Source organism: Motacilla alba, chromosome 2, assembly GCF_015832195.1.
Source record: "Motacilla alba alba isolate MOTALB_02 chromosome 2, Motacilla_alba_V1.0_pri, whole genome shotgun sequence".
Taxonomy (NCBI): Eukaryota; Metazoa; Chordata; class Aves; order Passeriformes; family Motacillidae; genus Motacilla; species Motacilla alba.
In genome coordinates, this window is record NC_052017.1 from 37,988,459 (window position 1) to 38,014,844 (window position 26,386).

At 45.8% G+C, this 26,386-nt stretch overlaps 1 protein-coding gene across 4 annotated transcripts; it reads left to right on the top strand.

The window, feature by feature from the left end:
• Nucleotides 1-452: 452 nt before the first annotated feature.
• Nucleotides 453-24,823, top strand: NR1D2 (nuclear receptor subfamily 1 group D member 2). 4 transcript variants are annotated; one of them, XM_038128316.1, is made up of 8 exons: nucleotides 453-1,143; nucleotides 4,529-4,789; nucleotides 6,722-6,810; nucleotides 7,724-7,868; nucleotides 9,476-10,092; nucleotides 13,307-13,492; nucleotides 17,209-17,419; nucleotides 21,774-24,823. In XM_038128316.1, exons 1-8 carry the CDS (start codon nucleotides 468-470, stop codon nucleotides 21,968-21,970), a joined length of 2,382 nt encoding a protein of 793 aa, XP_037984244.1. In that variant the 5' UTR covers nucleotides 453-467; the 3' UTR covers nucleotides 21,971-24,823. The 4 variants fall into 4 exon arrangements, with proteins under 4 accessions (XP_037984244.1, XP_037984245.1, XP_037984247.1 ...); XM_038128317.1 differs by lacking the exon at nucleotides 453-1,143 and adding an exon at nucleotides 1,255-1,491; XM_038128319.1 differs by lacking the exon at nucleotides 453-1,143 and adding an exon at nucleotides 2,348-2,801.
• The last annotated feature ends 1,563 nt before the right edge of the window (nucleotides 24,824-26,386 follow it).

Genomic DNA, 26,386 nt, shown 5'->3' on the forward strand with positions numbered 1-26,386 from the left:
CCAGAGCTTCACTTTGGGCTTTGTATGAGCTTAATGGAGAGTCTTCCCCAGGTTTTTGCTCCCTTTTTTTGTTGTGGTGCATTTTCTTTGTGGGTTTCCTTCTGGGAGCAGGAGTATGGGGACCCCGACTGGGACACCCCTGCTTTAGGTCCTCTGGGGGCGCATCCCTCCCCGTTGCGGAAGGTCTGTTCCCAGAGACATCCCTGCACGGTATAAGGTATTAGAGGCTGGAATCGCTCTGGGAGCGAGTGACAAAATCACGTCCCGGCAGAAAGCAGGAGAGACGGAGATTGGGATCAACTGTGTGATGGCCTCTCCCTATGGCTGCAGAGGGAGAGACTATGGCCGCAGCGGCGTACGTGCGCTGCCGAGAGGGGTCTCTCCCGGATATTCCCTTTTCCCGGCAGTGAGAAAACACGCGGCTAAAAGGGCACGGAGCGCTGACAGTTGGAACTGGGAGCTGTCAGATGCTCGTGTCGGGACAGGAGAGAGCTCGTCAGCTGCGGCAGTCACAGCGGTGGCATTTCCTGCCGGTGCTCAGCGCTGGAGCAGCTGACACGCACCGCCGCCCCTCACCTTGCCCCGCGGCCGCGGGGGGCGAGCGCCGCTCCGGTTGCGGCAGCGGCGGTGACCTCGGCGGGGCTCCCCCGCCGCACCGCCCGGCGCGGAGCGGCGCCCCCGCCGCCGCAGTGCCCCCGCGCTCCCGCACGCTCCCGCCGCACGTGAGCGGTGCCGCCGGCGCGGAAAGTGTGTCACTGGGTGAGGGGGGCGGCCGGGGGCGGGGCGGGGCGGCCGCCGGGGCGGAGCGGGGTAGAGGCGGGGCGGGGCGGGCGGCGGTGCCGCACTCGCTCTGCGCGGCTCCCGAGAGCGCTTTTGTTGTAAAGGGGAGGGCGCCGCGGCGGGGACGCGCACCCGCTGCTCTGACAGGAGACAGCGCGGTCGCCTCCCTCCCTCCCTCCCTGCCTGCCAGCCAGCCAGCCTCCCGCCGGCTGCATGTAGGGCTGCGGCGGGGACACGGAGCTGGGAAGACAACGACCGAGCGGAGCCGCGCCGCGCCGACCGGAGCCGAGCCGGGCCCGGCGGAACCCAGCGCGGCGCCGCCCGTGCCCCTGCGGGAGGAGGTCGCCATGGAAGTCAGCGCGGGTAAGCCAGGCCGGCCGTTGCGGGGGGCGGCTGTGCGGGATGGTCCCGCGGGGCCTGGCGGGCGCGGGGGTGCGGGCGGGGGTCGCCCGGGGCGCGGCGGGGCGGGGGGAGCGCGGCGGGCGGCGGCGCTGCCCGGCCCCGGCCCCGCTGGTGGCCGGGACGGCCCCGCGCCGCCTCACATGGACCCGCCGGGCGAGCCATGTGCGCGCTGTGTTTACGTTCCGCGCGGCGCGCCCGCTCATTGGCCGCGCGGGGCGGTGACGCGCGCATTGCATAATAGCGGCGGGGCGGCGGCGCGGGGCGGCGGGCGGCGCGGACACGTGAGGCGCGCGGGCGGCCGCTGTTTTGGTGACCTACATTCGGGGCGGCGGCGGCGGCGGCGGGGGCGCGCCGGGGACACGTGGGGCCGCGCCGCAGCTGCGGCGCCGGGCGGCCCCGCCCCCGCGGCTCCCGCGGCTCCGCCCCCGCCGCGGTGGAGCGCGGTGGGGGGGCGCCGGGCGGGCGGCCGGCGGCGCGGCGCGGTGCGGGGGAGTGCGCGGGGTCGCGGGGGGACACGCGGTGCGGCCGTGTGCGGCGGCGGCGGCACGCGGCCCGTCCCGATGCGCGGGGGCGGTGTTGTGTAACGGGGAGGGGGCGGCCCGGGGGCAGCGCAGGGCGGGCCCGGCTCTTCCAGCCCCGGCGCCGCGTGACCGCGGCAGGGAAAAGCCGCAGCCCCGGTGCGGTGGAATGGGGTGAGGCGGGAGGGCGGCCGCGGGCACGGAGACCGCGCTCCCCGCTCCCTTCCCGCTTTGTCAGCCAGGAAGATCGGGGGTGCCCACCGGGGAGCCCCTGCTGCCGCAGCGGCCCGGGCGCCGGTTGGATCGCCCGGGCAGTTGGCTGCCTGCTCCGCGTCCCTGCGGCGTTACCGCTTTCCAGATCCGTGTTAATGGAATACCAGCGCGTTGCGGTGCCCCCCCGCCCCGTCCCTAAAGTGAATCCCGCCAGGTAGAGCCCAAAGGGACCTTGTCACTGAGCCGGCAGTGCCGCCGCAGCCCCAGCAGTAGCGCGGCTCCGCGTAGCCTAAAGGACTCATTTCACCACCCTCCGGCAGATGGGTTCCCTAAGAAAATCCCTGGCAGTTGACAGAACCGGGGCTGCCTCCTCCACCGAGCACCCCGGTACCCCCTTTCTGCGGAGTGCCAGCATCCGTGTGCACGTGTACGTGCTCCGTGTCTGTGCTCTTTGTTCTGAGATGTCACCCTGTGCTCTGTGTGAGAGTCAACTTTTCACTGCTGACCAAACAAAAACAAGGGTTCACAGGGAAGTGTCGTTTTTAAAATAACAAAAAGTGTGAGGAATTGCGACTGTGGCGCTGCCAAGACTGCCAAGCTCTCTAGGGTGCCAGAGCAGCCCAGCTATCTGGAGCTCCTCCAGCTCTAAGGAGAAGAGGGGTGAAACTCCCCCACAGGCACACACTTTCTGTGCTCCTCTGTGACATTGGCCTTACCCTTGAGGGAAAAGAGCGTCTCTTTTACGAGCAGGGTTTAAAGATAACGGGGCGCGGTGGCAGCGTGGAGAAACGTGGAGCTCCCTGCAGGGGCTGTGCTTGCGTGTCCCGATCTGCCCCTTGCCGATAAGGATGGCGCCTGCTGAGGAGCCCGGTGCCTCCCTTGGACCAGGTGAACAGTGAGCTTTGACCTGGCACCTGGCAGAGGCGCGTGCGGTGCTGGGGGATGGATGGCACAGACCTTTGTCAAACAGGTGGTGCCTTAGCCCAGCACGGGTGCCCGATGATGCCTTGTTTCTCATGCCGTGGCTGAACTCATGACCCCCTTGCCAATCCTCCTTTCTCCGAAAACCTGATCCGGAATGCGTGCTAGGCTGTGTAGAGGATTTCCTGAAAAAAAAAAATAAATCTGTGCTGGACCAACGCCTGTGGCAGGCTGCAGGGACACTGCTGTCCGGGAACGTGAGCAGCAGTCTGTGTGTCCTGCACGTGTCACATGGCCCCTTAGTCTGACTTCTGCTCCCAGGCAGCTCTGCCAGGAGCTCCTGGGCTGTGTGCTGTTTAGGGAACCCTCCTGCCAAGGGTTTCCTTGGTAGAAAAAAATGAAATGTTGAAGAGGAAGTGGGCCAGTTTTGCTGCTGCAGAGGTGCTAAGAGGACCGTTATGTCTAACAAAAGTAATGAAAATTTGTAAGTCAGAATTGCTCCCTGCAAGCAGTGGTGTTTCCAGGGTTGTATAATACCACTGCTTTTATCTGTGAGGAGGGTATGGCTGATGTAAGATGCTACAGCGTCTGCCTGCCGTGCCAGTTCAGTTGATCAAGGACTCTGTACAGACACCGGTGCTTTTTTCCTGCAAAGGAAGGCAGTGCATGGCCCTTTTAAAGTTTTGAATTCTTACTGGTGTGTGGAGTTCCTTGCTGCAATGTCCTGAGTCATCAGTGAAGAGAGTCTACTGAGCAATAGCGGCATAAAATGTAGAACATACTGGGTGTAATTTATTTAAACGGTTTCATGGCTATGGCTTTTGAAATTCTTGAGTGAAATATCAAATGTTTTTATATTGACTTTTGAAATGCTGAGTCTTGGAGACAAACTCATATGAAGTGCAAACTATTTCTCTTGCTTATGAGCAAGAAGAAGGAGCCTGTGAAAAGCCAGAACTGCTCCCAGGTCTGCCTGAGGACAAAAAGCTGTTTCATATGAAGGATTCTCAAGTGTGTCAGATTGCAAGACGCGGCAGGACAGAGGCTGTTTGCAAATAGCAGCCTGGCGGTTGGAGTTGAGCTGCTGCTAGAAAGGCTACAAAGGCTTGTAGTCGGACAAATGGCGTTCAGTAGGCTAACCAGACTGCAGTGCTATTTCCTTCCCTTGCCCCCTTCCCTTCTGCATCGTGAGCACCTCCCAGCCCTTCCTTTCTGTGCCTCTGGCGTGTAGCCTGCATGAAGTCTTTCTCTCTGCCCTATTTCTGTTCCTAACCTAGCTTGTTTGCATTCTGGCTCCACAGCACTGTAAGATCCTGTCTTGGCTCTGGCTCCAGATGAGCTCTGCTCAGAGGGTGGCCAGGGAAGCCCTCTCTGGGTCACTCCATGCCCTGTCCCTGCTGCCCCATCCTTCCAGCACCATGGCTTGTTGCTCCATCTTTTGGTTATGCCGTTTCATCTCGGCCTGGACCAGAGGAGGCTGATAGGATGGGAGAAGGGGATGAGGCAGACTGGGAGGTCAGCCGTAGAAAACGAATGGAGACAAACAAGCTTGAGGGAGAGAGGGAGGGAAAGGAGTGCTCCCAGGAGCATGTAATGGCTGATCTGGTGGTGCTGGGTCACGGCGTGGCTCACATGGCAGCGGTGCATGTCTGCTGGTTATGTCACTACGTGCTGCCTTTTTTTTCTTGCCTTAGGGGGTGTGATAGCTTACATCAGCTCTTCGAGCTCGGCATCTAGCCCAGCCTCATGTCACAGCGAGAGCTCAGACAGCGGTTTCCAGTCGTCCTCTTCGCCTGTACCATCTCCTCCAAACAGCTCCTCCTCGGAAAGCGGATGCAATGGCCGCAGCAGTGAAGGCTCTGACGGGGCGCCGAAGAGCGATCGGCTGGAGGAGACTATTAAAACAAACCAGTCGAGTGTTGCTGGTTTGACAAAAGGCCATAATGGAGTCACAAGTATGTTTGGTGCCAGTTCCTGAAAACACCATTTTCCCCTTATGTGTTACAACCCCGTGTGTTACAACCAGGTCTTCTTTTGGCTTGTGGTGTAGGTGCATAGCAAGCCTCTGTGTTTATCTTTGGCATTATATGTGTGGTAATACATATGTGATTGCCATACAAATGCTGATACGATGGGGGTCCCATTGCTGCCAACCTCAAACGATCCATAAATACAGTCCAGCTTTACTTCGAATTGTCATTAGTCAAAACTGATCTTGGGAAAATCAAACAGTTGGTTAAAAAGAAGTGATGAAGTAAAGGTGATATAATCAGAAATTGCCTCCAAGAGTATTTATGGAGCTGTCTTGGAAATCTGGTTTTTCTGTTCTTTCATACTCTGTCCCCTGCCCCTTCACCTTCCCTCCCCCCCCAGCTGTGAGGAACAAAATAAATTACCCAAGTGTAATACTTTTATAGCTGTGGGTAGAACAGTAATCTTTTTGATTCCAAGTCATAATTCTGTGGATGTGAAAAATAAAATACTTGTAAACTGGAACTAAAGAATGGCCTTTTAAAATACATACAACAATCTGTCTCTGCATATTTACTTTACACTTCTTTGGTGATCAGAAAAGATCAGTTATAGAGAAGAATATTTGAACAGTTTTGAAAGGCCAGGATTCAAAATAAGTATTGGAATGAGTGATTCAGCAAACAGCTGAAATTTAGTCTTTTGGAGGCTAAATTCTTTTACTGGCAGAACTGTTTTACTGTTTTGGATTGTTATGAAGCTAGAATAACTGTTTAATAGTTCTACCTCAGATAGGGGTTTTTTTGTTGCTGTGTTGTTTGGGGTTTTTTTTAAGTATTCCTACCTTAAGTTCTTAGTAAGAACCTTTTACTTTAAAATTCTTAATTAACTAAGTTTTTGGTATCAGGGCTGAGGTTCCTGGAATGAAACCTGTTGTAAATTGTTCAGATAGATAACTTTTTTGGCTCAGTACTGTGTTTAAAAAAAAAGAAAAAGTTGTCATTTCGTTCTTCTTTTTTTTTGAAAAACTTAAAAAATGTTTTAGTTCCTCTTTACAAATGAAACCCAAATGTCAAATAAGTTACTTTTCTGGTAGAATATGTTTCTGTGAGAGTATTTCCAGCTGTCTCTGTTGTATTAAGGTAACTTTGTGGTTACTGAAATCACTGGTAAAATTCCCATTGGCTTCAGTGAAACCAATGTTAGACCAGCACTTAGGACTTGAAAAAAAATTTTATTGACAAGCTGAAATAAAATAGCTGGGGAAAACCTTAAAAACCCAAACCATGAGCATTTTTATGGGTTTTAGAAGGTATTTTCAAGTTGACGTGTGCAAGCCATTCTGGATATGCACTCAAATGAGTGGTCTCTACATATGTAGATATGGCTGTTACCAGTCCTCAATTGTTACCAGATAGCTACAGTGTATGGCGGGTGTTGAATATATTACAAAGTGTCCTTTAGTATTTCTGGTCTTTAAGAAAAAATGTTTATTCTCTGTTGGGGAAACTGTAGCCTTTCATAGGCTTTCTTGTCCTGATGGAAAAACCAGATTGAGCCTGAACTTTGGTGGCCTAGTTAACTGAATGGTCCTTTTTAAAGTGCTTAAATGTAAGCAAACTTTCTTTTTCTGCTACTGAGTGCAGTGCTACTCTGACAGCCCAGTGAATGTGTGCTTTCTCCCTGTTTGTCTGACTGCTTCGTGTTTGTCCTCTTTTTTCCCCCACCCTTGCACTGGTACCTTCTGAACTGTTCAGGGAGTTTGTACATTTATATTGTCTGTTCCTCTGCTGTATTTTTTCAAGTGTTGAACTGACCTGACATATTTCGATTCAAGTCCAGGTTTTAAAAGCTGGAAACATGTTCCTGCAGTTGTCACTGGTTTCTATATCCTTGACTTTTTTGTTTGATTCTAGAATTTAATGGCATGGTTCTCCTTTGCAAAGTCTGTGGAGATGTCGCTTCAGGATTTCATTATGGTGTTCATGCCTGTGAGGGCTGCAAGGTGAGCTATATTTCTGCTCACCTTTCTGCTGGTGAAATGCTCAAGTTCTCCCCATAGGGGAAGAAGGGGTGATGTTGCCAAAACAAATTTTGGTATAGTTCTCCATTAAATGTGAGACATTTCAGAAACTGTAGGGAACAGGCAAACCGCTTAAGAATATACAGCATTTTCCAAGCTCTGCGGTACTTTCTGTTCCCACCCCTTGTCCAATCCTGCCTGACTTGGAGCGTACAGCAGAGAGCAAGAACTGGAAGCAGAGGTGGTAAGGACCATGTCACGCAAGACATGTGCATGTTAATTGCATTAAGAGAGAGTGGGTGTGAGTTGTCACCTGGGCTGGGACACAGAACAAAACAGCTTTGGAAAAGCAATTATTTACCACAGGGAAAGCCAGAACTAGATATGTATTTTCTTAGTCTGTAACATTGCAAATGTTATGTTCTGTGAAGGAGCTTATCAGCATAAAGGGTTGTTTGAAAAAAAACACCTTTGAAGGCCATGTGGTGCAGCAGGATGGTTTTGTTGCCAAACTGCAGAGATGGAAGTCAGAATATGTTATTTTGACTCCCATCTTTGCACTTGATGTCATAGGTGTTTGAGAGCATGTCTTAGAAACTGTTGGTACAGTGACAGAGGCAATATTGGAGATACTCTGCTCTCAGGTGCGGACTGTGCAGGGAACAACTTAGCATCTTCTGTAATTAGAAATCATAACTAGTTCACATTACATACAGATCACACACAAAGGGGAACTAAGTCATGAGGAGTACAAAGTTCTTTAAAATCTCTTGGGGCTGATGGCTCTGAAGCTGCTGATGCGATGCAGTGAGGTGCTCACAGAGACATGAATCCTGGTGGAAGGATTTGACATGTGCTGTAATGATAGTTGTGGGGTTTTTTTGCTTGTTTACAGGGTTTTTTCAGAAGAAGCATTCAGCAAAACATCCAGTATAAGAAGTGCTTGAAGAATAACAACTGTTCTATAATGAGAATGAATAGGAACAGATGCCAGCAGTGTCGTTTCAAAAAATGCCTGTCTGTTGGGATGTCAAGAGATGGTACGTTCCTGTACTGAGCAGGGATCCTCTGAGAGGGAATCTGCTGCCCACCTCAAAAACAATTGCTGAAGATCTTAATGGCAGATAATGCAGCCAAGTCCTATTGTCAAGGAGAGGTTCCCTGTCTGAGAGCATGTAGTTCAGCTTGCCTTCTTGCTCCATGAGTGTCCTGGGCTAGTGAGGTGATACTGCAGGCAGCCGCAGAGCTGTCCTCCCACCCGAGGAGCTGATGCAGTGCGATGTGCTGCAGTGGCCTGCTACGGGGATGGTTGTAACAAGTGTCTCAATTTAGGTTTAATGTTAAGACTTACAGCTGTATCCTACCTGAATCTGAACAAGACTCATATTTTTCTTTTTTTTGTCTTTGTTTTTTTTTTTTTTTTTTTCTTCTGTTTTCTTTTGTTACTATTGCTTTTTCAATGATAGGGAATTCTGCCCAACCTGATAGCTTTAGAGTAGTCACCATAGAGCCTAAAGAGTTAGCTTTGGGTGCATAGGATGAGCATGTATCATCTGTTCCTTTTTTTTCTTTCTTTCTTTTCTTAGAGGGAGAGGAAAGGCAAGGAGGAAATGTTGATATTGGTCTGTGTCTCTGACCACCTTGCTTGCTGTCCGCTCCTTGAGCCATTTTAATAAATAAGGCTGAAAGTGTAGTTCATTTGTCTGCTACAACTTACTGCTACAACCAGAACTCTTCCTTCTGTTTCACTTTTAAATTTTCTCTGGGTGTTTATTTCACAAGAACTAGGAATCTTGGGCTGTTAATAATTTAGTGGGTGGAGTGTTAGAACTTATTTTAAATAATTGTTCTGAGTTCTTGTCGTGCATAGGAGTTATTTCATCCCCTAGGCGCTTGTTTGCGCACAAGGTTGCACCTGCTTTAATGAAAGAGACTTACTTACATTAATGATGGACTACTGCATAATTACATCACTCGAAACTGGTTATGAGCCCTTGTGCAGCTGCGGTTGGATAGGGTGGTAGAGGCAGTTGTAGATTCCCTAGGACAGGGTCAAAAGTGCTGCAGCCACAATGATGCCCATCCCCTTGCCAGCAGAAAATGTCCTTGTCAAGGCAAAGTTACCAAGAAAATTTGCCAAGGTAAGCTTGATTCAGCATTGATTCTCTTGTTTTGGTAAGTTATGTAATTGGTCTGTGAGGACCTGTCTTGTAGGACTTCTATGCAAAGATGATATGAACTGTGTTTACATTCAGTTAATTGTCAGCTCTTGAAGCTGTGCTGATTTAATAGATCCAATCCTAAAGCCTGACACTTCTTCAGTTAACACAACTGTGTGTATAATGCATAGCCAGGTTTGAGGCAGAAGGGGAAAAGACATTACAGACTGTGTGCCTTGGAGCTGCCTTCTCCCTAAACAACAGCATGCATTTGTATTCATGCCAGTCCTATGCCCCGAAAGCTCTTTGGTAATACCCAGGCTGTGGTATTGGTGAGAGCAGTTAAAATCTTGCCTGAAAAGGCAGAATTTTTTGTTGGGGTGTGTTATTTTGCATGTGCATGCTAACACTTTCAGGACTGACTTTTTTCTTTTTTTCTTCCCACCCCCCTTCCCTTTCCACCGCTGTCCATTTCTCCACCTTGGTAGCTGTTCGATTTGGCCGTATTCCCAAACGTGAAAAACAGAGGATGTTGATTGAAATGCAGAGTGCCATGAAAACCATGATGAACAGTCAGTTCAGCGGTCACTTGCCCAGTGAAGCATTGGCAGAACATCAAGACCAAGCACCTCAAGAAGATCTTTCCTCCAAGCCCAAACAAGAGCGAGAAACCATCAAAAGCCCTTCTCCCCCTCCTAGTGCTGACATGGCTAAGGAGGAGGTGATCGGTATGGTCACCAGGGCCCACAAAGACACTTTCATGTACAACCAAGAACAGTCCCAAAACCCAGCAGAGATGATGCAGCCTCAGAGTGGGGAGAGAGTGTCAAAGAGCACAGAGCAGTACATCTTGAGCGGCGAGCACTGTGTTGGTGGCCTCGGTGGCCCTCAGTACCCTGACAGGGAGCAGCACCTTGGTGGACAGTACAAAGGGAGAAGCACAATGCATTATCCAAGCGGGCACCCTGTGTGCTTCACAAACAGCCACTGCATGAATTTCCCCAGTGGTTACACTCAGCGAATGTGTGAGAGGATCCCAGAAGATGGCTTTTCTCCAAACAAGAATGCCACTTACTCTTGCAGCACTGGAGGAAGAATGCATCTGGTATGTTGATATCAATTGTTTGATTTGACTTCGTTATTGATGGGTGTGATCCAGCTGTGCCTCAGTAGTCAGGGAAACTGCACGCAGTTGGCACAACTGCTGAAACTTTAAAGGGTGACACAAGTTTGATAGTGCAAATTGTGATGAAGGACAAAAATGGCTAAAGGTGTGAAGGATTCTAAATTATACAACTAATGGGGTTTCTTGGCTTGGTTCTTAGCTAACTGAAAGTAAAAATAACATCAAAGAGTATTGGCTGAAAAAAAGTCATGGGTTTTTTATGTGACTTGACTATAAAATGAAAATAGGAGTTTATAAATTCCCCTTTTCACTTTTTGAAGTGAAGACTTTACTTTCAAATAATCTATACAGTCAGATATACTGTATTTTCTTTAAGAGTATTAAGAGCAAATTTCTGGGGTCAAACCCTGAGGTTAGGATTTTAAGCCAATCTACAGGCCTTACTATGGATTTTAAAATCTCTGTTGCAGGGTAGGCTGCTTTTTTGGTGATGGAAATTTTTTGATTTGTTTTGTTTTAATGAGGCTCACAGGCTGCGCATCCTCTTCACTGTAGAATATGTTCAGATCTCAACAGAGGCAGGAGGAAGATGCACAGTTAAACCATTAGAGAGAAGTTCAGGGTCTTCTCTGTAGTACTTATGCAAGTGAGGCTCAGGACACACTTCTGGGTACCTTAGATGACTTTGCTAGAGCATTTTCTCACTGATTTCCCAACAAGGATGCTTCCTAGTTTTTGCATATGGTTGTTGGTTTGGTTTGGTTGGTTTTTTTTTTTGCTTTTGCTTAACAGGTCCCTCTCATTTGCCTTGCACCTGCTGTTTCTCTGCCATTCAGGCAACCAGTTCTGTAAGCCCCTTAAAATAGATTGTCCTTCTCTTTATCACTGGAGCTGCCTGGGATGAGAGAACATAACATCCTCGTTCTCATCCTGCGCTCCCGGTGTGAAGCGCGAGCCCCTGACCTTTCTGAAGTACTTGAGCTGCCAGTGTTTTTCTGCCTCCTGCTTTGTGAAGATCCTTCACACGTTCTTGAAGACCCTCAAAGGTCTCCACAGTAAAGGTGTTTATTTTGATGCTGCACTTCCATGGGGGCTTTTTTGGTTTCTTGGGTTTTCTCTTTTTTTAACAAAAAAGTTCTTTTTGTTGACTGCATATGTAGACCATGCCATCCGTAGCAGGGTCTGACCTTAATTGCAGACTCCAGGCACTGTAACATGGCAAATAATAATTCCTAGCCTTTTCTTCCTTGCAGGGAAAGCATGTGGTGTCACTACAATAGCATTCTTGGCACTCCTGAGAAGCAGAGGTTAAACCTGTCAGTATGGGCGGGCAGGGAGTGGTGCTGCCTTGCAGAGGCTCAACCAGTCAGTTTGACCTGTGCATGGCAGCTGCAGGCAGGAGTTAATCAGTGATGAGGAGACAAAACCAAATCCAGCAGAGCACTGCAGCTCCCCCTCCCTGCCCCACATCCCTCATATGTATGAGGGTTTTTCCCAAGAACTCAGTGAGTTCAGAATCTGACCAAAATGAGTCATCAGCGATAAGGGCAAGTAATTAGGCTCTGAACCTGTATGGAGACACATGTGCAGGGGTTTGGCCATTTTTACTCAATATCCCTGTAACCAGAAAAGCAGAACAGGTCATTCCTGAAGAGGTTCCTCTGAAGAGAACTGGTGACTGTACAGGCTGACAACTGCTTCCATAGGAAGCCTGTCAGAATTCAGGGAGTGCCTGGATGGAACTCTTAGGCATATGATTTAGTTTTAGGTGGTTCTGCATGGAGCATGGAGTTGGACTCAATCCTTACAGATCTCTTCTAAGTAGAGAAACTCTGGTTCTTGGGCCAAGGTCTATCAAGAGACCACAGACACAATGCACTGGGTGTGGAAGTGGTACTTTCCCCTTGGGACTGAGGGCCTGTGGGTGAGGGTATGCTGTTGTAGAATGAGAAGTTAAGGTGATTTTGTATCCATTGCAGAGCAGGTACTGAACCAGAGATTCCTTATTTTTGGAAAGTGCTGTATTTATAACAATACCTACGTGAACCATTGCAATATCACAGGCAGAGCAGTGGTTGGCATCTTCTGTCCTTCTGGTTCTGTGCCTAGACTTTTTCCTTTGCCAAAATATTATAGTCTTGTAATCTTAGAACCTCCCACGCAAAGAATTGCTAGGCAATTACCATATTCAAGATGCCCTGCAAAAACAGCACAGCTCTGAGGAATTGCTAATCTATTTCACTGTTTTCTCTTTGTTTGCTGACATTATGTAGGATTACATACACCATTTAGTATACTTGTGAGGAATACTTAAAAGGAATTTTTGTCCTTGATGATGACAGGTGAAATGCATATTAAAAGGTTTAAGCTTCATTAAAAGATGTAAATTTTAGAAGCTAGAACTGAAAATATCGCAGAGCTTCTGGTTGGCTCTTGCAGAGGGAATTTATTGGCAGTCAGCCCTGACTGATATGTCTGATCTCAGTGTAATGGATTCAGACTTTCCTGCAAAAAATTGCTGTATGTTTGTATAAAAGAAAGAGCATTTTGTCATCTTGTGACTGAGAAATACTGAATACCAGTTCCTTGGTGTTCTCCTTCAGTGATACAAGTAAAAGCAAACTTGCAGAAGAGGGTTGTCCTTGTAATGAGGGTGTAAACCTGTGACTCAGGAAACCAAGGCTTTCTTTCTTGCTCTGGTGTTGACATCTTTGTTGCCCTGACTGAAGCACTTCAGTTGCCTGCAGAACAAGAAAGATAGGAGAATGAATGTCGTAGTGACTATGAGATTGCAACTGATTGATTGTGAAATTGCAATTTACTGTGAAATTATAGGGATAATACGAGTAAAGAGAAATTCAGATGTCAGAGCAGATCAGTTGAGATCAGGGAAGAATAGCATAACCTTGGTTGTGTCAGGTCTTTTGCAGTACACAGTGTTGTAGGTTCTGAAGTTAACAAATTTATAAACGGATTTATAAACAATCCCATGGATTTTTTTCCTAGTTTGTTTTAAAGCAAGGGGAAGAAATCCAGTTTCTTTGGGAATTGATTGAGGAATATTGATCTCTTTTTTTCTCCATGTCATTATTGCAGTTTTGTTGAATAATAAACATATTTCTCTCAAGTATTTGTCAGTATTTGGAGTGATACCTTTAAAAGTTGTTTTCTGTCTGTGTTTTGCAAACATCAGGTCTGCCCAATGAGTAAGACTCCCCATGTGGACCCAAACAAGTCTGGCCATGAAATCTGGGAAGAGTTTTCCATGAGTTTTACACCTGCAGTAAAGGAAGTGGTGGAGTTCGCCAAGCGCATCCCAGGTTTCCGAGACCTCTCCCAGCACGACCAGGTCAATCTTCTGAAGGCTGGGACCTTTGAGGTAAGACGACTGTGTGCATATTGCAAACCTGACAAGCCATGCATCAATCTGACCCTGTACAAACAGAACCAAATAGAACTGGGGTGTGTCAGGCAAAGCCAGCTTGTTCATGGATGCTCTGAGCGTTCTCTGAGGTGATGGTGTCCAAGGGATCTGTTTGGTCAGACCTTGGTGGCCTGTCCCTCTTCCAGCGAGCTCAAAACTGCTCAGCCCTTCTACCCTTCCCTCTTCCCTGGGCATTAATAAATGCATAATTAGGGGTTTCTAGCTACCTTTGCTTACTCTGGAGGACTGTACTGCATCTGGAAGGGTGGATAGGTTAAAAAGCTGTCTACTAACTTAAAAATCTTCTCGAGGAATGTGTTTACTGCTCTGCATGTCCTTCCTTGTGCCACTCTGCTTCCTGCAAAAGCCAGAGTATCCAATCCTGACCAGTCACCACTTAGGTGGCAACTTGGGAGTGTCTGAAGCTTCCATGTCCAGTGCAGTAACAATGGTAAATATGTGCACTGCTGCAGCTCTGTAGATACTGTGTGCCAGCTGCAGCCTGACTTACTCTAGACTAATCCCACTAGGTCCTCGTGGTTAATTGCATCCACTTGTGGTCATGACGTATATGTGAATTAGTGGTATTAATTTGGAAATTATACCACGGAGCTTGGTGCTGTTTTATAATTAGTGACCTTCACTAGATGACCTTTACATCATGTTTTAGTTGCCCTTCCAGACCCTTGTGTCTACTGGAGACCGTACACATTTCATAAATATTCAAATGTGAAATTTGAGTAGAGAGGACACACTTCATAAATATTCAAATGTGAAATTTGAATAGAGGGGGTCAGAGGAACCAAAGTCCCAAGTATTTGATGTTACTGTGCTTTTCTGGGGAGTGTAGCATTGGTGATGCCTTTGCTCTTGTTTACGTGATTTACTCTTTCAAAGAGAGATTTTATATTTACCTGAAATGAAGACATTTCTTGTGTGATGTGTTGGGTCTTCTGTCTGCATTTATACTGCCCAGTTCTAAAATGGATAATTGTTGGGTTGGAAGGTACAAGTTAATACAGGAAGACTTATTGCCTGGAGTCAATTAGTTTTCTTGTTGCCTTCATTTTGCTGTCATGAATTTTTTTCTGTTATACTTATTCTTGACCTTTTAATATTCATCTACAACTCCTGTAGTGAAAGGGCTGTATTTTTACTTGTTCACTACTTTCACCTTTCACAAAAATGTTGGTTCCTTCCTCTGCAAAGGAGTAGGAGGGTGAAAAATTTGGCTTGAGCTGTCCCTATAATGTAAAGCTAAACCTTCATGTTTTGCAAGTAAAACATTTTGTCTTGGCCTTGCTTCACCTGAAGCTTTTCTCACTCCTGTGCGTTTTTGCTGGTTACAAGCACTGCTGATAAGGAGGTTTCTGTATCCACGGGAATTAGTAATAATGTATGGCTGCATGCTTGTCACTATTCACTTATTTATAAGAAACGTTAATGATTCCTGTTAGTGAGCATCAACTTGCAGTTAAAGGCCTATGTGGCATCTTAGCAACAGGAAAAAAAAAAAGATAGGGCTGCAGAACAGTGGAAAAAAATCCACAACAGGATTAATGAAACCACTGCGATAAAGGCAAAAGCATCTTGAAAGCCTGGTGCATCCCAGGTCATTTCTGTCTTCTGCGTAACTGAACCAGGATACTCCAATGTCTGCATGTTATAATAGAAGAACCCGAGTGAAAGTGCTGCCTCCAGGTCTGGTGTGGCTGGTTTGGCACTGTGCTCCTTAGCAGTTTGTATTTGAGGAGTGCCTGTTCCTGTGAGGGTAAGAGGACACATGGAGACAATGTTGGTGCAAAAGCTGCACAGCTATATTTATATTCACACACACGCAAGCTAAAAAGGTCTCTTAGAACTGGGAGTCCTGGGGAGCTCAGTGTATCGTGGTGGCATTTGCATGGCTTCTTATGAGAGCCAGCTCAGAAGCAGCAGAGAGCCTAAAATAAGGAACTCGACTGGTTTTGAGTGGGCCCTCCTCCACCTCCCCTCCAAATGTAGTTGATGGTAGAGCTAACAGGGCCCTTGGATCCTTTTGAGTAGTGACTCAGATTTGACTTCAGCTGGTAGGGACATGATCAAGGAACCTCCCAGAGTGGAGGTTTTTATGTGCCTGTGTTGCTGTGGTCAGGTGATAGGATTGATCAAATGTGTCCTCAGCATGCACAATCCAAACTGTTGTTCCTTGTTTAGAATGGTGGCATTGAAATAGGTGAGGTCTTTACCTTCAGCACAACTGTATGGGCTTCAGTTTTGAATATCAGCACTAATCCTGGTTGCTCATTCTTTAAAGATGTTTCTAAAGCCCAGTTCTATAGGGAGAATACCGTTTTGAACTGAAAGGTTACTGGATACCTGGTGGGTCTGTGCTAATGCACGAGTTCAGCTTTGTCTGCCTGCCCTTTGCCTGTTTTTGTTGTATTCTGATGGCTTCTGCATCTGGGTTTCTGCACTCTGTAGTTAATGTCATCAAAGGACAGATAGCTTAGCTGACAAAAATGAATAGTACGTAGTGCTCCTGTCTCCATCCAGGTTGCTGCATGTCGTTTGGCTCATTAAATTTAGGAGCAGGTCGTGTAATGTGCATGAACAGTGTTTGAATTCTCAAATATTTTGTTTGTTTTGAACACTTCTGTCTTTACGCTTGTCAGAGGTACTAGTCTTTGAAAACCTGGTTCTCCTGTCACCTGTAGTAAACGTTTGAATTGATGCAGTTAATAGGGTAAATGGGAAGAGACAAGTGTCACACGAAGAGATTACAGTGAGTCTGAAGTTTTAACCAATGCCCGTTAGTTCATTTTCTTCAAATAAGAAAGCTGTTCTGTGCAACTTAAACCTTGAAAATGTAAATAAGGTTGTTGAACATGAGCAAATGAAACTTTACAAGCCATTCCAGAGGGAAGCATTTCACAGTACAACTGAGAAACCACACGAGAAATTTCAGCCCAAAGGGGTAAGTTTAGCACACCTCAACTGCTCCAGCCCAGGTGCTTGTACCGAAGGGGTATTCCCAGTTGCTGCAGACCAGGTGCCATCTCAAGCTGTGCTTCCCCAGCCTCTTAAAAGCTCTACATGTGGCTCCTTTCTAGCAGAGCTCATTAACATTCCTGTGGGTACAGTGATGTGGCATGGTACTTTTCCAAAGAATGCCTAGGGGGGCCCGGTCATCAGGTGGTGTAAATCAGCATTGTTTCCATAGAGCTGCTCCACTTTATGCCAAGAGAGAATCTGGTTCAGTACCTTCATTTTGCTCCTCATGAATGTGGCCAAGAAAACATTTCTTTTAATGCTCTGTGTGCCTTTGGCTGTTGTGTGGCTTAGGCAAGTTGTCCTACTGGCATATTTATGAATGACATGGTCTGTGTGGCTCGGGCTGTCTGAGGCTTAAATTTTAATTTTCCTGCCTTTCATATGCTGTAGCCCCTCCCCTGCATCCACTCCCTAATTTTGTCACTTGTTTGTTTCTCTCAGATTATGGGGCCAGAGCTTGCACTGTGTTTTGCAGCTCAATAGCATGCTGACAGTTTCTGAATAGAATGCTTCCAGAATGGTTAATGAGACACTTTGAATGATGTTACAAAGTTTAATTTTTTCCTTGGCTTTTCTAGAAATGCACCTCCATTTATATGGTTTTGTTGTTCTTTTTTTCTTCCGTTTTCTTTCTCCAGGTTTTAATGGTACGATTTGCATCTTTGTTTGATGCAAAGGAACGTACTGTCACCTTCCTGAGTGGCAAGAAGTACAGTGTAGATGACTTGCATTCAATGGGAGCTGGTGACCTACTCAACTCAATGTTTGAATTTAGTGAGAAACTAAATGCCCTGCAACTTAGCGATGAGGAAATGAGTTTGTTTACAGCTGTTGTCCTGGTATCTGCTGGTAAGGATAGAAAGTTAACTTGCACCTTTGACTCTCTTATTAAAAGTTTTCTGTAAAATGTATACCCTGTTATTTCATGTATAAGTGCAATTGAGTAGGTTTTAAGGTACTAGCAGCCTGTAATGTGCCTTTTAAGAGACCTAGTCTTTCTAATATTGCCTTTTAAAAAAAAAAGGTGACAGTGGGCTTATGTTTTCTACTGCTTTCTATGTAATGCAAAAACAAATAGCTGCTCCATGGCTGTTTAGATGCTGTTTGTCTGGCTCCTCTAAGTTTCACAGGACGGCATCACTGAAATTACTCCTGACTTGCACAGCATAAGTCTTTGGATAAGGTGGTATTTTTGCTTCCAAGTGTTGTCATTTAAGTCTATTGCGTATTTTACTTAAGTCTAAATCCAACAGTTTGATCTCTGCCTATGTCAGCAAGAAAGCCCTATCATCTGCATCGTGACTTCTCACCACTAAAGTCCTGCCAATCCACTGACATCTTCACTGGCCTCCTATCTTGTTTCAGTCCCTGGATAGACAGAACACCCTGGCCCAGATTCAAAGAAGGATTAAGCACCTACTTCTGTAGTATTATCTCAAGCCTCAAATTAGGCACATTAGCTCTGCATATAATGCCTGGAATGCAAGATGCAGAATCCCTGCTTGCTGGGTCAGAAGCTCTCCTAGGGGTAGGTAGCAGGAATGCTCACAGTGCCCATTTAGACAATGAGTCAGCAGCTGGGGAGCACTGAACTCCTTGAACAAGGGCACCCCTTTCACATGAGCAGTTGAGACCCATGTGTTATCACGAGGGGCACCCAGGCATGGTGCTGTAGGCACGTGAGGGCTCTGTAACAAGGTAGGACATTTCAGTCTAATAGCTTTGTGCATGGCTGAGCTGAAATGTCACAGGACAGGGCAGCTGTCGCTTCTTCAGGTTGTAAGCCATGATAATGAGCAGAGGGTGGCGCAGAATTAGCAAGCTTCAAGAGCCAGAACAAATGGCAGTGTGAAGGAAGCATGGCACTATGATCTGAAGGAAGCATGGAACCTGTTGATGAAAATATTCAGGTAGCAGAGAGAAACCTGAGGTCTTAGTTGCCTTTCCTGACTCTGGAAATTCTTGACAAGAACTGCAGGCAGCCTTTAAAATAAGGACTGACAAACCAGATCTCTTTTCTTCTTGTGCACTCTAACTAGGTTTACAGCCATTCTTGCTTGCTCATCTCCTGGGTCCTAGAATATCTCAATCTCTGTGCCACCTGTTTTCAGTCTAAGTGGCTGTATCTGTTCTGTTAAATGTGCTTCTAGCACAGTGCCATCTCCCCATCCTTTAATGCGCTGTGCTGATTGCCAGCTCCCAGCAGGGGTTAGCTTAGGGATGGCATGTAACATGTACAGCATGTAGTATCAGCCATGCAGCAGGACAAAGAGAAGGTGTTTGGTATTCAGGCTTCTTGCAGTCCTTGAGGATTTTTCAGATCATATTTTGGATATTATTGCTGAGTATCTTAGCTGCCTCATGATCTGATCTGCAGCCTGATCACAGCCTTCCTGGACATCTTCACAAATTTTTTTAGGGTTTTATAAAGTACAGCTTTATTAGCCAATGTTGGGGCTGTATTCCAGACACAAGGCTAACCCTGATGATCACTGCGAGTTCAGAAATTTTCAGAGCAACTTTGCTCTCTTACATGAGACTGGATTGAAATGCTGCAGTTGTTACTTTGCACAAGTGAGTAAATGAGCTGGCTTCATGCTCAGGCAGGTAGTGAAGAACAGAAGTGGCCTCAGCAGAGTTCCTGGGGAAGATGCTTACAGTGAGAAGGATTGCCAGGAAGAGAAGGTGCCTGTAGAACTGAAGGATTGTGGGCATGTGTTGATTAAACAGATCTTGAAAGACAGATCCCTGCATCCCACTCTTCGAGGAGTAGTGTAACCAAAAAAGTAATTTCCTATAAGGGGGGAGGTGGCGCTTCATTAGAGATGAGGAGTTGAAGAACAGGATCAGAGAGAATGACATGGAGATGCAAACAAAGGAAAAAATTCCATAAATGTAAGAAGAACTGAAGGTGGGAGAAAAAGGCCATTATGACTTCATCTCAGAATGGAAGTTATTTAAGAGAAGACTGAAAGAAAGATAGTAGTCAAGATTTACATCAGTTCCAAAAGCAGAAAGGAGTGTGACTGTTGAATGTTGATTAAGTGATCCACAATATAAGGTACCGTGCTGCACTAATTAAAGATCTTTTTAAAGACTTTTAGTTGATTAAAACTAAGAAAAAACCAAAATCCACCAATGGAAAGAAGCTAAGTCTCTAAATACTGCTATTTGGGAGAATGCTTGTGTAAAACATCTCCAGTTAACACTGGATGAATAACCACTCTTAGGAGAAGTATTTAGAATGTACAGAAGAAGCAGGGGTAGTAGCAAGGACTGTGTAACTCTGTACATCCTCTCCTTCCCATGTCGTATGGCAAAGAAAGAAAAAGCAGGATCACACTTGGGTGGTTCTGAGGAATTATGTTTGTACTGTTCCAGAATTGAAGGAATGTTTCACCTCTGGCTTCAGTTAGTTGGATGTGTTGAAGATGGAGGAGAGGTAGCAAGGTGGATCATTGCCACCGGAGGAGGAAAAAGCAAGGCGGAAGCAAAGCTGAAAGAATGTGGTTTGTGCAGGTCTAGAGAGCAGATGATCCCTTAACTAAGGGTCTTGCTTTGTGGCAGAAGGATATGAAGTACACACCCTCTGTTATTCTCCCTTACTGACATAATACTAACCAAATCTTCTGCTGGCTACTGGGAGCAACTGGAAGTAGAATGAGAGGGGGTAGAAAGACTTGGACTGTTGAAGTGAGGAGGCTACAGTAACTCACCTGAGGCAGCCAGGAAAGGCTGGGCTGCATTCTTCCACCTTCAGAGGCAAGGCAGTACTGTTCTCACTGTACAGAGCTCTTGTGAAACTCTGTTGGGCATGTTCTGTGCAAATGTCACTGTACTTGCTCAGAATAGAGCAAAGCTTTTGCAGAGCAGGGGATAAGCAGGAGAGATCATTTAATAAAGACAGAGAGATGTCTCCTCGCTCATGTTCTCTTGGACAGCAGCTGTCAAACCTATTGGACAGTCTTCACAGAAAAGTGGAGTGTGTGCTAATAAAAATTGTTTAATAGTAATCAGAGCTCCTAATTGTAGAAGATTCTGGAACAGTCTTCCTAAAGGAAGAAAACACATGTAACTGCTTCGAGATGCATCCTTAATTGGATTATGTAATAATTTTTCCTATAGGGGTAGGGAACTGCACTGAGTAGTCCAGGAGGACTTCCTAGCCTGTTCACCTGAGCAATCTGATGGGATTGACACTGGCAGCATAAGGAAGGGATTCCCACTCTGTACGATCTGACTCAGTGTTACTCCAGAAAGCTGTTGTCATTCCACGTCCCAGTTCTGCAAAGTGCTTAAGTACATGTACACATCAAAGCACATTTCTGTTTGTGCCAGTCACTTGGCTATGTATGTGCCCTGCTGAATTTACATAGTGTTTAAGAAAAGAAGCTACAGCTTGAAAAAAAAAAAGATACTGTGCATGATTATGTGGTGAGATGTTTTACTTAAAAATACATCCTTTCAAGCCGCTTACTTAGGTTCCACCTAATGATACCAGGTGTGTTCAACTTAAATACAGCTCTCTTGAAAGCAGTGCTTCAGGTGTGGTGGGAGTACAGTATGTGAGAACATAATATTTGTCTTGATGTTGACATTCTTCTTTTCCTCAGCTGGGAATTTTTTGGGTGCATCATGTTTCATTTTTTAAGTGCTTCAGAACACGCTCAGAAATAGTGCCCAGTCATACGAATGGTTGTACTCCCTTTCCCCCCGAGAATCCCATTGTGCAGATAACAACTGTGGTTTGTCCAGAGTGGGATTTCCTCCTCAAACCTTCAGTTTGAGTTTAGGGTTCTATATCTAGCCTTAAGAAACGTTTGAAATTTTTACTTTCATGCACCCTGTCGTTCTCCTTGGTTTGAAAGTTGTGATTCAGCAACATATTTAAACATTTGCTTCAATCTGTCATCCTCTGGAAACATGGGTTAGGGATCACAGAAATAGTGATTGAATGCTGCCAGTTTGGCATGAACTTAGCATTAACTTTTCAAAGTACTAAGTAACCTTTGAAAGACTTCTGGTGTGTGCTTTAAAACTTCTGGCATAAGTATCTGATTTTTCTTGTGCTTGTTAATTTAGTAAGGGATTCTTGCCCTGGTTTTATGTTGCAGGCTACATCTGTTCAGTCAATTTCTTTTTCCCCCCTGCCCTCCTGTTTTTTAATTGCTCTCTCTCCCTCTCACCCTGCCCTTTTGTTTAGATCGCTCCGGAATAGAAAATGTCAATTCTGTGGAGGCACTTCAGGAAACACTAATCCGTGCATTAAGGACCTTAATTATGAAAAATCACCCAAACGAAGCCTCTATTTTCACAAAACTTCTTTTGAAATTACCCGACTTGCGTTCCTTAAACAACATGCACTCTGAAGAACTGCTGGCCTTTAAAGTTCACCCATAGGCCTTTAGGTCTCATTTGTACTTGGACTTGCCTCGTGTTAAACTGTTTTGTGCTAAAGTATGTATTTATACAGTTGTACCACTTGTTGGAGAGAGTTCACAGACTGTGAACAGTTGATAGCTGTCCCATAACCATGCAGTAAAGCTTTGGCAGGTGCTTTCAGCTGACGGCGGCGCAGCCTTCGGAATCCTCCACGGCATCCAGGCCCAGCTGTGCCCACTCCTGCAGAAGAGGCTGCGATGAGCCCGAGTGAATACGGACTCCTCTTTCATTTAGGAGAAAGAACCACCACTGCCCTCTGACGTAAACTGAATGCAAAGTAGCTGTGTATGTGCTTATGGAGCATGGAATGGGGTGGGAACAATCCTGTGCTAATAGGAAAATGGAAGAGCTGATTTAATTGGTCTTTCACTTATCTAATAGATGTATGTCTGTGTCTCTTGATAACTCACTCATGGTTTCACTGTTGTTATTCCATTAAACCCGATGGAATGGTTTCAGCCTGCACCAACTCTTCACTGAGCGTGTGTTCATGCCATGTGTATATAATATAAATAGTTAAGTAGTGAGTGTTTATGGCTATATAAAGTACAGAGTTGTGTGTATATATGTGTATGTATATAAATAGTTCTATACATAAAGTATACATATAATTTCTTCACAATATTTTAAACTGTGAAGGAATTTAAACTTAAAACAGAAGGTGATCTATGGAAAGAACCAAATAGATGCACTTTGCATATTGCTGAACTAATTATCTGAGCATTTTTTAGAAAACATCGAATTTGCATTAATATGCTGTGTTTGTTAATTTAAAAAAAAAAAAAACAACCAACAACCAAGAGTGGCACTAAAGAGGCAGAGTCAGATTCAACTTCCAGAAGGGTTTTGTAGAGAATCTCAAGCAGAGATGGTTGGTTGTGGCACTAATGAGATGGATTGTCCATTGCCACTGAGGTTCTTGTGTTGTGATAAAGGTTAAATAAGCACCAGATGCTCTTCAAAAACTTCAGCACAGCCAGAAAGAAGCCGTCAGAATTAATAGCAACGTCTGTCAGAAAAAGAAAAAATGGGAAAAATGTATCCATGGTTGCATTCGGGTGTATGTGTGTTCTGTGACTGTTTATTTCTTGCAATACATCATTTTGCTGCTTCATTGCTAAATGAGAATTGAAAACAGAACTGTGAGATTCCCCACATCTTTTCTCCATTTGGGCTTTGTGGTTCCCATGCCTGTTCTTCTGGAGCTCTCCATTGGTGTGTGTGCATGTGAGCGTGTGTGATGTGCAGAGAAGGTGCATTAGATGATCTGGATTTTTTTTTTTCTTAAAAAAACACCACAAAAACCAACCAAACAAATGGGACTTTTTTTTGTCGTTTATGCCAGTAGCAAATTACAGAGCAGATCCACAAGACCTAAGATTCTGCTGCTTTTCCATCTAGGAAAGCAGCTCTCCATGGGGGTTTTTCCATTTGTAGCAGGACCTGGCACCAGAAAAGAGAGATTAAAAGAAGTCAGAGCAGTTGTGTTAATTAGTTACGTTAATGTTTTGCTAATGTGGGAAGAAGATGGTCCATCACCCTTGTTCAGTTAAGTTGTCTTAGAGGTAGCCCTCAGGGTCTCTAGTGTTTGGCTACTCTTGGGAGGGAGTCTGCTTCTGGTGGTCAAGGCCAGGACAAAGGAAGCCTCCAGCCTGCAGAGCTCCTGCCTGCGCCACAGTGGGTTGAGAGGAGCCCTCCTGCCTGTGGTGGAGCTGCAGCAGAAGCAGACCTGTGCCTGCTGCTCAGCATCAGGATCTGGGATGGGAAGAGGGAGGGCTCGCACCCTGCCATGCTCTCCTCGCCTTTGCGCTGGGGATTCCACCTCGGACAGGAGGAAGGGGCTGAGAGCAGGCAGGGCAAGTGCTTGATAAGAGGTGGGGAAAATTCAGCTGTAACCTTGGCTGAGGAGCAGAAGAGCCCCCACCCTTTCCCCAGGCAGGGCTGTCCTGCTTCAAGCTGCTCTAACCACTGGGTAATGGCCCTTTTGTACATGCAGTTTTGCTACCCAAATGTTCTATCAGGGCATATTGTCCTAATTTCAGTTAACAGCCTGCATCCTACCAGTATTATTTGTTTGAGAGCTTCACTGAATTATGCATCGAACCATTCAAACTTTAGAGAGGACACAGTCACATGTTTTTTATTGTTTAGTTGCTGAAATGACTTCTTTGTGGACCCCATTTCAAACGTGGAAAGTACAGTTAGCCCTCGGTTGTTTCAGGAGGGAAGAAGGCTTCTTACAGAGATTGCCACCCTACAGCTGTGTTTTGTTGTGTTTTGTTTTATTTTTTTTTCTTCTTTAAACTGTATTATTAAGCCTTTAGGAATGTATAACCAGGACCGAGTAATTACTGCTTATTAAATTTTTTTAGTTAGATTGACCATGTATGCCTATAGATAGATATTCTAACTTGTGCAATTTCATTTGAAATAATCTTCCTGTACATAATGGAAAAACTCACATAACAGAAAAAAAAAGTCCCAAACAGATTGACTGAACAAAAAGCTGATTAAAGAATGGTTCAAAAATGACCCATGTATTACAAACCCTAGCTGGACTCTTAGAAGAAAATCTAAACTCATTGTGTTAGCTGTGTATTGTGAGCTCTTCTTTTACTGTGTCACTGGTTATACACTTGTTAAATGCTGAGATAATAGACTTCATGCCAGGCATTTGAGTACTGTAGATTGGGTCATTGCTGAAAGATTAATGTACTGTATGACTTAAATGAAATTTTTATTCTTGATTTTATTCTTGATTTTGTTCTTGTTTTAAAAGATTAAATATGGGCATTATGTCAGCAAGCTAAACTTGTGTGTCCGTGTTCCTTGTATTTCTCTGTATGAAATCTGGCGGGGAGGACAGCACGCTGGGATGAACAAAGCAGAAGAGATTCTCTTCTGGATGAGATCGTCAGCTGCTGTAAGGTCACGGGGCTGTGCTGGGGCACGGCAGCAGGGACAGCCAGCATCTCCCTCTGTCTGTGCTACTGCTCTGTCTTCCCAGGTGTTTGGATGGGGTTTTCTGGTGCACTCCATTTGCTACAGTTACAGGGCTTTTTTGGGTGTGTCATTAAAATAGTTATTTTAAACACTGCATTAATGTGGAGAATATAACTTTGTAACTGAGAAAAAGATAGAACACTAAAGAATAAAGCTGAAAAAAATACTGTTTGCTTAAGACAAATCTTTGGGTTATAAGAAATGTATAGAAAAACCAGAATAGGAGGGACAAAGATCTGTTATGTTTCGAACTTCATTTCCTACTTTAGAGTGTGCACTCTTTTAGGAGATAAGCTTCTCCAAGAAATATTGTATCTACTGGTATTTTTAAAAAAAGGCATACACAAAAAAAAAAGTCGAACAAAATTATTACTGCCAGCATTGGAAAAAATAACAAAAAAATAACAGCACAAAAATGCTGCTTCTTTTTTTTTTTTTTTTTTGACATGTTTTTTTCTGGTGCCATGTCTGCACATGGCTTTTCTTGTCGCCATGAAGTCTGAGCCCCTGTGAATAGTGTGACAAGGCACAGAGGTTCTAGAGGCTGGGAGGTCCTTGGGAAGAGCTCTTCTCAACTCTTCCTGAATTGCTGTGGATGGGCCCCAAGTAATGCTTCCCCGTTTGGCTGCAAGAGCCTTACCACAGCAAATGGTGGGGGCAGGAAAGACATTTCCCAGCAAAAACATGATTCAGTTCCCCTCGCTCTCCCAACCTCCCAGGCTGGCAAGATGCTCCGGCGATGGGAGCAGGAAGCATCTGTTCTTGTTCATGGGAAGTTTGCTGGGCACCGAGTCTGCAGTGCCAGCCTGAGTGTGACAATGTGCCCACAGCAGCAGCCTGGCCTGTCCTCACTCCACCAGGAAATGGTGAATGTCACAAAGGAAAACAGAGGTATGAGTGTTCCTGCGTGAAAGTGTAAACTGATGAGGGTGTGGGCAGCCAGCTGCCTCCTGCTCTGGCTCATGACCCAGGGGCTGTGCTGGGCGGGAGGGAATCGGCGTTTGCAGCTCAACCGCAGAGCACTTTGATTACAGAAACAGTTCCTACGAGGAAGTAATTGGCCCTTCCTCCTCTTTGATGAGTACAGCGAGCAGCTGCAAGAGCCTTCATCAGTGAATGCCGCCTTTTTTCCCCCTTTTAATTTACTTTTTTTTAATTTAAAGTTGAAGTTTGGAGTGGGGAGGGAGGAACATCCAGGTATGAGGAGAGCCTGGAGGCAGCTGGCTGAGCTGCAATGGGCAGCTTGCTGAAAGCACTGTAGAGGCTGTGCTTGCTGGGCAGGTAATTGATCAAGGACACAGACGCATCACCAGCAAGAGAGGAGCTGAGCAGGTGTGTGGAAGCTGACAGGCTGCACACTCTTGGTTATTT